The following is a 16,701-nucleotide window of genomic DNA, read 5'->3' on the forward strand; positions in this document are numbered from 1 at the left end:
GTCCCCGCTCTCCCATTGTTACATGTGATATTTTCTCAAGTCCTGCGGTCCCAGCCTTCCTGACGGCAGTGACAGTGCCTCCTAGATAAGAGAGTCCACTTGGCGATGAGATCACATCCTTTTTTGTCTGTAGATACATAGTCAGCAACACGGAGGAAAAAAAGATCTACTCTGCTTGTAATATACATGCAGTGCAGAGACGTCAGAAAATCCCACCCATTATAGTCTTCACCTCCTGTTTTTTTTTTTTTTTTGCTGCCAGCTTTGGTTATATTTTGGGTCACAGGACTCCATTCTTATATAATGATCTGTTCAACATATTTTGCAAAAATAGTATAAGAAAATTATGCAATATATCTTATCAGAGAAATATGCTTCTTTCACCACTATTGAGCTCTATCTCCCCAGTTTCCCACTCCGACGTCCAGAACTTCTCAATCACTCTGAAAATTGCTGAATTCCCTTGCTCAAGTCAAGATCGTCTCCCAGCTTCACTGAGCAGTCAGGTTACAGAGCCTATTGAAGTCTGTGAGGAGGTGGGAAAGGCACAGACACAGGCAGATCCTGCTGTTGATTTCTAGTCCTGGTTTCCCAGAGTTGTATGCACAGCTACACATCTCAATACTTCTGTATATGATGTGTCCTGTTATCCATACTGCTAGTTATGGGTTACATACACAGAGGCAGGAGAGCAGAAACCCTTCGTGTCTCTGTATTCGAAGTTATCATAGCAGCTAGTCTCCTCTCACTAGCTCAGAGACATCTGAAATACTGTAGAGCCAGCAGAGGAGAAAACTGGTGAAAAATGATGTATGCAAGTCTTATAATGGCCAAATATAGTGTTACTCCTCATGTGCACAGCATATGCGCAGAAGTCACCTGAAAGTGGTGGTACTCTGTAAGTGTTTCTGCCCCCTCAGCCCATCGGTCACAGGGGAGCTGGACACCCATTCATCAAAATGTTACCGAGCTCCTGAAGAACTCCTGATGAACATTTGCAGCTTCCCTGATGGGTGGGCTGCGCAGAATTGTGCCACGTTTGCCCTCTAATGTTGTGACTCGTTCTGCTACGTGTATTGGATAAAGCATAGTGTGAGGATGGCGCTGCTGTTATGTAAGATGACGTTTGCTATGATCTTGTATTCGTACAAGTAACGCACGGTGTCCGTGTAACAATGCAGAGTTTACTTTACCTACATCATTTATGGCATGTCGTTAAGTCCGGCCGAGTCTCTGCTTGTTCTGGCTTATCCTGCTTACGCATGAACACAGATCAGATGAATGACGGCGTACCGCTCTTCGGGGATTTTTTCTTGTTGCACAAAGCTGACTTTTCACCACAGCATTTCAGGAAAGGTTTTGTGGAATTTCACATATAATATTTTACATATGATCTTCATATACAAGTGCTTCTCACTAAATTGTAATATCATCAAAAAGTTAATTTATTTCAGTTCTTCAATACAAAAAGTGAAACTCATGGATTATATAGAGACATTACACACAGAGTGATCTATTTCAAGTGTTTATTTCTGTTAATGTTGATAATTATGGCTTAATGAAAACACAAAAGTCATTATCTCAGTAAATTAGAATAATTAACAAAAAACACCTGCAAATGCTTCCTACGCTTTTAAAAAGGTCCCTTAGTCTGTTTCAGTAGGCTCCACAATCATGGGAAGACTGGTCACTTGACAGATGTCCAGAAGGCAGTCATTGACACACTCCACAAGGAGGGTAAGCCACAAAAGATCATTGCTAAAGAAACTGGCTATTCAGAGTGTTGTATCCAAGCATATTAATGGAAAGTTGAGTGGAAGGAAAAAGTGTGGTAGAAAAAGGTGCACAAGCAACCGTGATAACCGCAGCCTTAAAAGGATTAAGAAAAGGCCATTCAAAAATTTGGGTGAGATTCACAAGGAGTGGACTGCTGCTGGAGTCATTGCTTCAAGAGCCACCACACACAGACGTATCCAGGACATGGGCTACAAGTGTCACATTCCTTGTGTCAAACCACTCATGACCTATAGACAATGCCAGAAGCTTCTTACCTGGGCCAAGGAGAAAATGACCTGGTCTGTTGCTCAGTCGTCTATGGTGTTGTTTTCAGATGAAAGTAAATGTTGCATTTCACTTGGAAATCAAGGTCCCAGAGTCTGGAGGAAGAGTGGAGAGGCCACAATCCAGGCTGCTTAAGGTTTAGTGTGACGTTTCCACAATCAGTGATGGTTTGGGGAGCCCTGACATCTGTTGGTGTCGGTACAACCCCTGGCAAAAATTATGAAATTACCGGGCTCATAGGATGTTCATTCAGTTGTTTTAATGTTGTTGAAAAAAAGCAGATCACAGACATGGCACAAAACTAAAGTCATTTCAAATGGCAACTTTAGGGCTTTAAGAAACACTAAAAGAAATCAAGATAAAAAATGTACTCAGTAAGGGTAATTTTTTTTCAGACTAAGCAGAGAGAAAAAATTATGGAATCACCCTGTAAATTTTCATTTCCAAAACTAACACCTGCATCAAATTAGTTCTGCTCATTAGTCTGCATCTAAAAAGGAGTGATCACACCTTGGAGAGCTGTTGCACCAAGTGGACTGACATGAATCATGGCTCCAACACGAGAGATGTCAATTGAAACAAAGGAGATGATTATCAAACTCTTAAAAGAAGGTAAATCATCACGCAATGTTGCAAAAGATGTTGGTTGTTCACAGTCAGCTGTGTCTAAAATCTGGACCAAATACAAACAACATGGGAAGGTTGTTAAAGGCAAACATACTGGTAGACCAAGGAAGACATCAAAGCGTCAATACCGGAAACTTAAAGCAATAGGTCTCCAAAACAAGAAATGCACAACAAAACAAATGAGGAACTAATGGGAGGAAACTGGAGTCAATGTCTGTGACCGAACTGTAAGAAACCGCCTAAAGGAAATGGAATTTACATATAGAAAAGTTAAACATAAGCCATCATCAACACCTAAACAGAAAAAAACAAGGTTACAATGGGCTAAGGAAAAGCAATCGTTGACTGTGGATGACTGGATGAAAGTCATATTCAGTGATGAATCGCGAATCTGCATTGGGCAAGGTGATGATGCTGGAACTTTTGTTTGGTGCCATTCCAATGAGATATATAAAAATGACTGCATGAAGAGAACATGCAAATTTCCACAGTCATTGATGATATGGGGCTGCATGTCAGGTAAAGGCACTGGGGAGATGGCTGTCATTACATCTTCAATAAATGCCCAAGTTTACATTGATATTTTGGACAATTTTCTTATCCCATCAATGGAAAGGATGTTTGGGGATGATGACATCATTTGTCAAGATGATAATGCATCCTGCTATAGAGCAAAAACTGTGAAAACATTCCTTGAAAGAAGACACATAAGGTCAATGTCATGGCCTGCAAATAGTCCGGATCTCAATCCAATTGAAAATCTTTGGTGGAAGTTGAAGAAAATGGTCCATGACAAGGCTCCAACCTGCAAAGCTGATCTGGCAACAGCAATCCGAGAAAGTTGGAGCCAGATTGATGAAGAGTTCTGTTTGTCACTCATTAAGTCCATGCCTCAGAGACTGCAAGCTGTTATTAAAGCCAGAGGTGGTGCAACAAAATACTAGTGATGTATTGGAGTGTTCTTTTGTGTGTTTGTTTTTCATGATTCCATAATTTTTTCCTCAGAATTGAGTGATTCCATAATTTTTTCCCTCTGCTTGGTCTGCAAAAAATTACCCTTACTGAGTACCACATTGTTTTTCTTGATTTCTTTTAGTGTTTCTTAAAGCCCTAAAGTTGCCATTTGAAATGACTTTAGTTTTGTGCCATGTCTGTGATCTGCTTTTTTTCAACAACATTAAAACAACTGAATGAACATCCTCCGAGCCCGGTGATTCCATAATTTTTGCCAGGGGTTGTACATTGTGTTTTATCAAGACCAAAGTCAGCACAGCCGTCTACCAGGAAATTTTACAGCACTTCATACTTCCCTCTGCCGACAAGCTTTTTGGAGATGGAAACTTCACTCTCCAGCAGGACTTGGCACCTGTCACACTGCCAAAAGTACCAATACCTGGTTTATACACAACAGTATCACTGTGCTTGATTGGCCAGCAGACTCGCCTGACCTTAACCCCATAGAGAATCTATGGGGTATTGTCAAGAGGAAGATGAGAGACACCAGACCCAACAATGCAGACGAGCTGAAGGCTGCTATCAAAGCAACCTGGGCTTCCATAACACCTCAGCAGTGCCACAGGCTGATCGCCTCCATGCCACGTCACATTGATGCAGTAATTGATGCAAAAGGAGCCCCGACCAAGTATTGAGTGCATTTACTGAACATACATTTCAGTAGGCCAACATTTCAGATTTTAAAAACATTTTTCAAGCTGTTGTTATAAAGTATTCTAATTTACTGAGATAATGACTTTTGTGTTTTCATTGGCTGTAAGCCATAATCATCAACATTAACAGAAATAAACACTTGAAATAGATCACTCTGGTTGTAATGACTCTATATAATATGAGTTTCACTTTTTGTATTGAAGAACTGAAATTAACTTTTTGATGGTATTCTAATTTACTGAGAAACACTTGTATTTACATATGATGAATCTACACATACAACATTTATATACAGAAGGTCAGTCACGGCTATATTCAACGTTTTCTTTTTTCTGCTGCTGTTTCATCTAATGAAGCCGCTCCGTCGCCTCTTCTGACATCTATTTTTGTAAATTATTCTTCTCTTCCAATAAAATGATTTTGTAGTATCTTTCCTAAGCGCTTTGCTTTATGCTGTACCTCTGTTGTTCATCCTGGAAATGAATAAACTGACAATCATTCTGCCAGAAGAGGTGTGCAGCTACACTATATAATAGTGTCTGACTATGCAGGGACGTATCCCTTGTCTATGACACTGATGAAGATCGGCCATCATCTTCACCCCCATAGACCATGGATGGACCTGCTGGTCGCTGCATTCAGCTCCTCCTGGCTGCGGGCTTGTGACCTACAGACATTCAGGCTCACATTACAGCATTGGGACTTTCTTCAATTTAACAATTATCACCTAAGCAGTGGAGGGCCATGTCTAGTGTATAGGTGGTCATTTATTACTGAAATATCCCTTTAAGATTGGTAAAAGTTTCTAATGAATTGAAATGAGTTTAAATGAGACGTTTAATCACTGTCCAACACTCATTGATGTCTGCAGGCGGAGAGAATGGCAGATATCACTTTGTGTTTTGTGGGGAGGATATTTGTACATTTTCGTAGTAGTTTTTTTTTTTTTTTTTTTTTTTTTTTTATCATTCTTGTTCTGAATTCTTTTCATTTTTTTTTTCTCCCCAGGGACATTTGGTCGAATATTCCACGGCATTTTGGTGGACGACAAAGATCCAAGCAAAGAGAAGACCATGTTTGTAAAAACTGTGAAAGGTGGGTAGCTGCCTCAATCATGTATCATTGCAGTGTGTGTATTCCTGCATGTTGTGTATATGTGTTCCCGCACGCACAGGTTATAATTTACATTTATAGCTGTATTATATACTTATATTCTATCTTCAATTATTTATACTGTGTATGAAGTATATGTATTATTCACACAGGCTGAGAAGAATGGCAGAAATACTGTTTTTTGTCTGCCTTAGGATGGTAAAAGATTTTAATTTACTTTTTAATGTTAATAAAAACAAGGTGCTAAATGCAATGTTAAAACAAAAAAAGCCCAAATAGAAAATCATTAAAGGCTGTGAGGCATCATCGACCAGATATCAGCAGCAGTCCTGACATTGCGGATACAATGAGGATTGTTGCAGGATGTGTGCTGCACTCGCATCTGTAAGAAGCATCCAGAATACAAGAACAAGCAACTTTCTAAATAACTGGTTAAAAATCTCTGAGCTTTTTGTGGCAATAGCCGTCTATGCAGAGCAAGGTACAGGTGTAGTCCGTCCATTCTCTGCCCCCTCTATGTGCAAGTGGACCGACAGAAAGAGAAGGGCAGGTAGGAGAGAGTAAGGCTGTGTGCACACAGCGTCTTTATTGTGGATGCAACCTGAAAAAGCGCCCCAGAAAATGGTCATAATACACAGCATTGTCAAAGCGACATTGGTAGAATTAGAAAAAATGGTGTTCCTCTGCGCTGCAGATAGGGATCCACAGGGTTTGATAGCAGCAATGCGGTTTATTAACCGGTGTAGTGATGAGCTCGGCTTCAGGGTTGGTTTGCAGTCTGTAACCATAGACGCACACAGTTCTGCAGGGAAGCTGTGTACATAAAACCAGAGGAGGCTTTTAATCAGGACTAGTTCCAACATTTGTTAATTTGGATGTTTTTGATGCATTGCAGCAATTGAAATCGTACAAGTAATTATGTATGACGTATTTATAGCCCATATATCTCTGATCGTACAGGACCTGGTGGCTTATGGAGTTATCACAAGGCTGTAGTGTCTTTTCCTTCCTTCTACATTTGTGTTTCTATAGACAATCTCAGTTAGAAGTTTAGCCAAAATGTTAGAAAAACGTTGTACATCTCTTGTCTTAAAAAGCCTGCTGAGTGCGCGGGCTAATCCAGCCTCGGTAAACAGATCATTTACTTAAAAACAAGCCGGAGGCATCATTTTGTCCTGACATATTTACTTTCCTCGGGTTTCTTCACTTTGAATGAACAGTGTGCGGTTATTTTGGCAGCAGGGATGAAGCCAATGTTTTCATTGCAGGAACTATGAAAAGCTGAAGGTCTCAGGCCTGGGATATGTCAGTGTGGGAGTGGGACACGGATTACCCGGCATTGACCGCTGCCGAGCTGTAATACTAAGAGACACTTGGATCTGCTGGGATTCTTTTTGAAAAGTGCATTAATATTCTCCCATCAGGATTTTAACCATCACACCAGATCACCTACATATTTCCGGGCTCCACGGAGGCCTCTTACTGTCCTCACCACCACCTCCAGCATTGTTGCTGTAAGATTATGCATTTCCTATAATGTGTAGATGAGGTGCACAATTGTGGTTTACAGAAGACAGCCCAGCCATCCAGTCAGGGAAAATCACCTTATTTATAATACGGCATATAGATAGACCGTCCAGTTTGGGAATATCCCCTTATGTAACACACTTCATAGATAGACCTATCCATCAGAGGTGTACATAAAAATCACGGGGCCCCATAGCAGAAATTCCAATTGCCACTCCCGGCCCCCCCCCCAAAAAAAAATAAATAAATTAAATAATTGTCGGGGTCACAGAAGAGCAGGTCTCATAACTTTCCATCCTTTACATAGTAATTTTCCTCCTGCTGAAGTCCTAGATTCCTCTTTCATTGCCCCCATAAAGTATGATGCCAACAAAAGTGCCCCCCCTAAACACAGTATGATACCCCCATGGTGAATTCCTCCACATGCACAGTATGATGACCCTACTGTACCCCACCTAAACTCCCAAGGCAAAGTATGGTGACCCCAACACAGTATGATCCCCCAACTGTAACCCCCACACACCCCTCCATGCAATATAATGGGCCTACATACAGCATAATGGCCCGCACTAGCCCTCCAAATATTATAATTGCGCCACATAGCCTTCCATATAGTATAATGCACTCCCCATGGTCCTCCATGCAATAAAATGGACTCCCCATGGTCCTCCGTGCACTAAAATACACTTCCATGGTCCTCCATGCAATAAAATACACTTCCATGGTCCTCCATGCAATAAAATACACTTCCATGGTCCTCCATGCAATAAAATGCACTCCCATGGTCCTCCACACAATATTATGCACCCCCTTCCCATGGTCCTCCACACAATATTATGCACCCCCTTCCCATGGTCCTCCACACAGTATTATGCAACTGCCCATGGTCCTCCACGCAAAATTCTGCATCCCCATGGTCCGCCAGACAATATTATGCACCCCCATGGTCCTCCATACAAAGTAATGCTCTCCTCATGGTCCTTCATACAGTATAATGCACCCCCTTGGTCCCCCATAGGGCGTAGTGCGGCCCCCATAGGGCGTAGTGCGGCGGCGGTCCTCTAGTAATATGGGCACCACATTTAAATAAATGAATACACACTTACCGCTCCTCGTTCCCTCGCTGCTTCAGTCTCTGCAGCATGTCTCTGTCATCAGCTCCACTGCCTGACCCAGCATGGTGTGATGAAGTGATGTCATCACGCCGCTGCACCAGGCGCGGAGGGGGATTGATGGGAGAGGGAGTCTCACATGACGCTCCCACCTTGATCATTGCCTTCAACTGTATTGGCATCTGCCGATACAGTTGAATGGGGGGCTGCCTGGCGGCTGGCTGTGCAGGGGGTGGGGGGCCCAGTGCGGGCGCTGACATCAGCCCACGGGCCTCATAGCAGTCACGTGGCCTCCCTTTATTGGCAGTATGCCACTGCTATCCATTTAGATAGACCGTCCAGTCTAGGAATATCCCCTTATGTAAAATACGGCGTATAGATCATTTTTTTAATTATAATGATCAACACCTTAAAGGGAATCTGTTGTCAGAGAGTTACCATTCGTTTCTGACATTTTCTTAAAGGAAATCTCTCACCAGGTTTTTGCTACCCCCATCTGAGAGGAGCATAATGTAGGGAAAGAGACCCTGATTCCAGCAATGTAACCCCACACATCGTGCATAGGCAGAGAGCTGCTAATCAGTGTTGGGGGCGGGTTATACAGAGCTCATGAATATGGAGGACTACATGGCAGCAGGTTTACTAGTCCTCTAGTGATAAACTCCTGCTGATAAAACGCTGATTTTTATCAAGACTACAATAAGCAGCCCAGTAAGTGAGACATCACTGGAATCTGGGTCTCCACCTACATAAGGCTGCTCTCAGATTAGATGGCAAAATCCTGGTGACAGATTCCCTTTAATTAATGCGTTATTCCCATAGTTGAGTGTTTTCCCCTATCTGTAGTGTAGGAGAGAACTTGCTGATGGCAGGGACCCCTGTTGATCCCAAAAAATGGGGCTTTGTTCCATTGAATGGAGGGGAGGTGCTCCTACTCAACCTTCGCTCTGCTCATTTTGTATGGGACTGCCGGAGACGGGACTACAGCTGTCATGGGAAGGGATCGGTCAGCCAAGCAGAACTAGGTAAGGAGAGGGCGGAAGCAGCCTCTTCTCCCTGTGCACGGTGCGGTTTTCAAGGTCAGACATGGCTTTCTGCAATCAGGAAACGTATCTGAATTTCTTGCAGGTCGGCAAGTTCCTTTTAATCTGTATTTGTGGAGGTCAGACTTGTCCCGTGACCGCTGGGCCTCACGCAGAACAAAACTATTTACTTCCTTTTGACTTCATAATGTCCCGTTTTTAGGCATTACGTCCATTTTGTGTCCCTTTGAGAATTGTCTTTCCGTTCCTTTGTTGCGCGGTATTATGAAGGGCTATGGGTAGTGTTCTTCTAGATTAGTACATTTAGATTTGGTTTGCGTGTTACATAAGGTCCCTTTGTCCCAATGTGAGAACCTCATTGGTAACACAGTGTTCAAATTAATTTTTTTATTTAATTAGTTTTTTTAAACACATCCGTCCCTTTTCATAAATGTTCTCGTCAGAATGCGCTGTGTAAATTTATAGAGCATTGTGCCGTGTGTGAAAGGCATCTCTGCGTGCGTGGAGAAGGAGAAGGAAATAATATTGATAAGAACATACAATACGGATGCTGAAGCTGTACACTCCGATAAGATTGGCGTTTCCTCATGCAGTCTCTCAGAACGGCAATCTGCCGCTTCATAATCCAAGAAAAATAAATCTCGCCGTTTTACTTGTACGGCAAGGAAACAATGGGAAGGAGAAGTGTTGGAGGTGACAGATTCCTGCGTATCAATAACCTTCCAGTGGAAGGAAGGCTGCAGACTGAAATACGGGGAGGGGAGCAGGGGATACAGCTTCCCCGTCCATTCCTGCTGCTTTCTATTAGTATTTCAGGCTGGAGATTCTGTAGCCGCTTCTTACAGACTATGCATTCATGTAATCCATAAATGCCGAAAAGAAAGAGGAAAAAAACATCTCTGTGCAATGCTTACCATAAAACGTTCTACCCATTAGATGCCACTTAAAGGGAATGTATTACAATCCTAGCTGGTGAAACACATTTTGATTATTTTTCCTGTTTTTATTTTCTGATTTGTAGATTATTTTTTTTATTTATTTATCGTATTTTTTTCTGAGTTCTTGTCAGGAGAAAGATACTTTATATAACACTACAATGACACCCCCGAGAGCTGTCTAATTTTTTTTTTTTTTACGGAAATATAGAATGGATGTATTCATAGATGAGTAAAAATCATGGATCCGTGAGACTCCAAAGCAGGTCCTGATCTGATCTGTCATTCAAGTCTGTAAGGATCCTTGAGACACGGATGCAGAAGGTTTCTGATTTGCACCCATGGCTCACGGATCTGTTGCTCAGTGATAAACTAGAATAAAATCGTGACCTTCTAATATTTTTTTTATTTGCTTAGAAGTGAGCACACCTTCAGTAAAAAAAAAAAAAAAAAGTGGAAGCAACTAGGATGACACCTGAGAAAAAAATAGTTTTCTGTCAGATGGTAACACATACGGATGTGTGTATCTAGGCTCGGGCACATAGACATTAAAGAGGTTGTCCACTACTTTTACACTGATGGCCTATCCTTAGGATAGGCCATCAATCTCTGAATGGCCGGGGTCCGACACCCGGCACTTCTACCAATTGGCTGTTATCGGTGGTGGCCAGCTGGAAGTACTTGCTGAGCTGGCCATCTACTTGTAGTGGATGCCGCAGGGTACTACACATCTGCCTCCTATTCACATCAATAGGACAATTTACAGTACCCTGCGGCAGCCACTACAAGTAGACTGCCAGCTCAGCAAGTAAGTACTTCCGGCCTGCAGCCGCTGACACCGATAACAGCTGATCGGCGAGGGTGCCGGGTGTTGGACCCCGGTCGACCAGACATTGATGACCTATCCTAAGGATAGGCCATCAACTTAAAAGTAGTGGACAACAATAGACAGATCTGTTTAGTTAGTATCCACATATGTAGAAGTAGGAACAGCACTCACAGAAAATAAAAACCAACCTTTATTCCATAGATAAATACATGCACGGACAGGAGCAGTCCTGCAGCCACAGCACTGGGCAGAACTAGGAGTATGGTATGGAGTAGGCCAAAATGAACCACTAAGGAGTTGCAAACTGGTTTGGAAAATATATGTCTAGGAGCGAGGCGTAAGAGTGCAGACTCCATTTTTTCCTTATTTTAATAGTGGGCATGGTTCTGCGCACAAATACTAGAAAACTGAATCTAAAATTTGGCTAAAAATGAGGCGAGGCTCTTTTGGACAGTGCTGCAGGACTGCTCTTGCCCTTGACTGTCTTATGTATTTACCTACAGAATAAAGTTTGGATTTAATTTTCATTGAGTGCCATTTCTACTTCTGTGCTTTTTGCTGTACAGTATTGAGCGTCACTGTTTTGCATTACGTTGTTTTTGGGATTTAATATATAAGGCTATGTTCACGTGTCCAGTAGTGATCTGTTAGAACGGATCCAGCAGCAATACGTCGGCATAAAAAGTTTTGCAGACACATCTTTAGTCCGGTTTTAAAAAAATTGATCTCTGATGGGTCCAAATTTTTTTTTAACATTGAATCTATTGAATACAGATCTGTTAATTAGCTATTTGGTTTCTTCCATTTGTAATGGATCCAGTAAGCAATAAAACAGATCCTTTACAAATGAAAGAAAAACTGATGACTAATTAACTGATCCATTTTCCATAGACTTCACTGTTAAAAAAAAAACAGATCCAGCAGAGATCAGTTTTTTAAAAACTGACTAAAAAGTTGTTTCTGCACAACTTTTTTGCCAATGGATTGCTGCTGGATCCGTTCTAACAGATCATTACTGGACTTGTGAACATTGCCCAAGGCCTCTTTCACAAGTTAGTGTTTCCAGTACGTGTGGTGTCAGTTTTCACATGTACTGGAGACACTTAAACACGTAGACCCATTAAAATTGAATGGGTTTGCGCACATGTCATTGTGTTTCCAAGCACCGTGTGCCCATGGGCAAAACCCGCTGACATGTTTTGTTTTTGCTCGGGCCAAAAAACATCCCACACACCGCACACTGATGACAGACGGATGACTTCAGTGTGTCATCAGTATCGCACGTACAGTTTGTGCTGTTCCCAAGCGCCGGGTGCTGGAGGCAAGTTCATCATTGTGCACTGCTGGCACTATAATCAGATTGAGCAAGGGACAATGTTGAGAATAGTATTCTGCTCCCGCTGTCCTACAACAAGTGTAAAATTAAGAATAAAATAAAAGACACATTACACTCACCATTACACCCAATTCCCTGAATCCATTGTCCCCTGTAAACAAACCAAAAATAGAAAAACACAATATCCCTCACCTGTGCAAAAATTAAATCATTCAGTGTCCCACGCCATAATCGATCTGTGCGACATTTTATCATCAGTGTGCGCGGTGGCTTGATGCTACCGCACACACTAAGGAGCAGAGGAGAATGACTCACTGCAGCGAGCGGGCCCCTGAACTATGCTGAGCTCATTGAGTGACAGGACACAGAGTCATGCTCCTCAGCGTGTGCGGTCACCTCAAGCCACCGCGCATACTGAGGAAGAAATGTCGCACAGATCGATTACGGCGTGGGACACTGGATTATTTCATCTTCGGACAGGTGAGGGATAGTGTTTTTTTTTTGGTTTCTTTACAGGGGACAATGGTATCAGATAATTAGGTGTAAAGGTAAGTGTAATGTGTCTTTTATTTTATTCTTAATTTTACACTTGTTATTGACAGCGGAAGCAGAATACTACTCTCAACATTGTCACTCACTTGCGCTTATCGCATCGCCAGCAGGGGACAATGATGAGAGATGCCTCCAGCACCCGGCGCTTGGGAACAGCGCAAACTGTACCGCTGATTCCCAGGCGCCGGTACGTGTCACACTGATGCGACACACAGGTGCACACCGACACTGATATCTCCGGTACTGTTTTTTCCAATATCGGAAATATCAGGACGTGTGAAAGAGCCCCAACACTAAATTTGGAATATAGTGGCAGTTATTTCTATGCCAATCTGATTCCCTTCTGTAGGAGAGCCTTCAGTCATGCTCTGAGATCTGTGCAGAGGTCCTTGTATAGGGAGGTGGTGAGCTGCGACCATCAGCTTTTGTGAATAGTGACCTTGCCTTTCATTGTTATCCTATCTGTATAGATGGCAAGACTGCTAAGAAGTTTTTTCTACAGAACATTAATGGTTAAAATACAGTAGATTCGCGCTTCCCTTTGGACCAAAATGTGATGGGGTACTACGTAAATGGTAACAAATATGGTAGATAAGGAGGTGTGTGCGTATAAGTATGAGAATAATATTCCACCCCACTCTACCCACAGGTAACTATCATTAATCCTAGTTCACACTATTTACATCCCATACACACCACTCATTCCTCTCTTCTCTACTTTTGCAGCAGAACCCTTACCTGAAGCGTCTTCACTTATCCATACAGCGGACCCCACTAGGAACCTTGGAGTCCTCCCATTGTTCATATTCCCTTTTAAACCTTATTTTTTATTGTGCCCAAGACCTCTCTTGTTTTTATCCAGTTACCCCCTCCTCTTTTATTAGATTTACAATAATAAATATATTTTTTCTACAGATATTTGTCAGTGTCCGTTTACTCCCTTTTTGGGATTTTACACTAATATATTACTGCTGGTCCTTTTTTTCTATCTTTTTCCATACCATTGTTTTAATATTCCTTTTTATATATATTTTTTAGTCATCCATCATTATTTTTTCCTTTATTATTCTCATACTTATACGCACACACCTCCTTATCTACCATATTTGTTACCATTTACGTAGTACCCCATCACATTTTGGTCCAAAGGGAAGCGCGAATCTACTGTATTTTACACTTTTCGGTACCATTTCATGATACTTTGGACAAGTAGTGGCTCTTGTTCCAGACTTGCTGCAAGCCCTTACTGACCACCTACCAGCGCCACTGCTCCTTGCATTATTTTATGAACATTAATGGTTGTCTAGTATTGGACTTTGTGTCCAGAAGTAAAATCAAGCCTTCCATTGGTGGTATTAGCCTGGAGGATTTTCTGTAGTGTATGCCACTATGCATAGGTCACTATTGGTTTAGACATCAACTCCTCTTTATAGAACAGTGTGGCCAACTTGTTTCCTAAACAGGAAAGCTCAAAAAGTAACAGTGAAATAGAGGCCAAAGGGACGCCCCGGATAACTGTGCGCTGGCTGATACCTCTGACCATAGGTGGATTATAATGAGGGCAATCTGGGCTACCGCCCGGGGCTCCGGGGGATTAATGGCCAGATTGCCCTCATTATAATATGTGCGGCACATACCGGCAGTCAGAGGCGGGGGGCCCCCGGACCGTTCCCCCAGCAGCGGCGCACAGCCGCTACTTTTTCTGTGCGCGGCCGTGTCTGCTAGTGTGACGTCACGCAGTGTGCGCCCGGCCTGCACTGCTGCACCGGAGAGGAGCTGGAGGACTGGAGCCGAGCTGGGTGATGGTGTGAGTGTGTGTGCGTGCAGGCAGATATCATTGTGTGATGTCTGTTTATATGTATTTTTGTGTTTCAAATGTGTTTGTGTGTATGTATATGTCTGTATATGTTTGTGTGTGTGCATGACTGACTGCGTGCGGCCTCCTGCTGTGTATAGATGACTGCGTGCGGCCTCCCGCTGTGTATAGATGGCTACGTGCGGCCTCCCGCTGTGTATAGATGGCTACGTGCGGCCTCCCGCTGTGTATAGATGCCTTTGTGCGGCCTCCCGCTGTGTATAGATGGCTACGTGCGGCCTCCTGCTGTGTATAGATGGCTACGTGTGCTCAATATTAAGCCATACAATTAATGTCAGGCTATGTGCCCACGATGCAGAAATGCTCCGGATTTTTTCCTAAGCGTTTCTGCATCCCACTGGCAGAAAAAACGCATGCTTATTGTACATGCGGATTGTACATTTGTTTTTCCTGCCAGGGACTTGCTGATGTGAAGCTTTCTTCACATGCATTTCTGCATGCGGGTTGACAAGCGCTTTTCCAAGCGATTTTAGCAACCGGCATGGATTTATATAGTATGACTGTAAAAGAATGGTAAAAAATAAATATATAATTACCTTCTGATGGCCTGCCGACGTCAGCGGTCGCTTGACCCGTCACATGACTAAATGGCGTCACGGCAGGTCCTTTAGTCTACCGCTAGCTGCCGGCAGCCAGGACGCATCGGATAAAGACACCGGGGCCATCAGAAGGTAAGTATGATATTATTTTTTGTTTTATTATTTTTTTTACAGGTTCTATGGTACCCGGGTCTAGAGGAGAGTCTCCTGTCCTCCACACCCGGGTACCATCCGCACATTGAAACGGATGGAATTCCCATGTACAGATGCAGTGATGTGGATTCCATGCGTTCCAATGCAAGTCAATGGCGGCGAAAACGCAGCGCTTCCGCAAAATAATTGGTAGTGCTGCTGATTTTTCCGCAATGATAATCTGCAGCGGAAATTTCTGCAGCATGTGCACAGCAAATGCGGATTATCATTGGGGAACATGGCAGACCTTCTACCAAGGGATTTTTAAGCGTTTCTGCAGCAGAATTGCCGCTGCGGACACGCTTAAAAAACGCATAGTGGGCACACAGCCTAAAAAAAATTATTAGAATTAATATATTAACATTGTGCCAAATTAATTTAACGTGAACTATCACATGATCTATCACAGGGGATCATGTGACATGTGATACATCAGGTGCGCCTTCTAAACTGCCCGGGGCCCTTGCTACTCTTCATCCACCCCTGCCTCTGACACACACACCCCGGGAGCGTTCCCAGCACATACTCTGATCGTGCACCAAGGGCGCACTGCGGACAGAGCCTTTTATGACACGGAGATGTGAAGTCCTGATGTCTTCTACCTTATATTTACCATCTCATTTGCTACCTTTGCAGTCCCTGTGGTGAGCACAGCCTTGTGCTGAATGTTGGTGCCCCCTGTAGTACAATATTTTTTTGGCAGGGGCTCCATAGCAGCCACATAGGACTCATCCACAGTGCCTTTGCCCTTGCTTTCCTCTCGTTACAATTAGGAATGGTCTCCTGTGAAAAAGGGGGGAAAAAATGATCCAGTTTTATGTAGGCAATGAGTGTAACCCCTGAGCAGTAACCAACCCTCATTCCTCCACCTAAATACTAGGTAACCATGCAGGGTACAAATGCCTGCACGTCGCTTGCTTTGCTCACATGAGCCTCGCTTAGGTGAAGTTTTGCTTGCTCAGTCTTGTATTCTCCTTTCAAGAGAAGATCAAAGAGAAGTTCTGTCCTCCAAATACCATCCTTGTATTTTTAAGCTGTCATTTGATTACATTAAATCCGCTAGGAATCACACGGTCATTGTGCCTTATACATCTGTGCTCCATCCTTACCAGGTAAAGAAAGCTATGTATGGCAGGTGGAGAAGTATGTCCTTAAGTGGGTGCCAGACTACGGTCTCTCATACATACTGCTGGGGATTGCCTATGCTACGTGTGAATGACACTTATTCGCTGCAAATGTAATACACTGCAGATTTTATACTTTCAATTGCAGGCCGAAAATCTGCGGCATA

General features: G+C 42.9%; 1 protein-coding gene across 3 annotated transcripts in view; it reads left to right on the top strand.

The window, feature by feature from the left end:
• Positions 1–16,701, top strand: part of RYK (receptor like tyrosine kinase) — a 150,520-nt gene that overhangs the window by 89,756 nt on the left and 44,063 nt on the right. For all 3 annotated transcript variants that reach the window (XM_073674326.1, XM_073674327.1, XM_073674325.1), the window contains one exon: positions 5,365–5,451. In XM_073674326.1, coding sequence (XP_073530427.1) covers positions 5,365–5,451 — 87 coding nt within the window. The remainder of the gene's footprint in view (positions 1–5,364; positions 5,452–16,701) is intronic.

This window comes from Phyllobates terribilis, unplaced genomic scaffold, assembly GCF_046119375.1.
Source record: "Phyllobates terribilis strain yellow unplaced genomic scaffold, ASM4611937v1 Scaffold_3__8_contigs__length_932513732, whole genome shotgun sequence".
Taxonomy (NCBI): Eukaryota; Metazoa; Chordata; class Amphibia; order Anura; family Dendrobatidae; genus Phyllobates; species Phyllobates terribilis.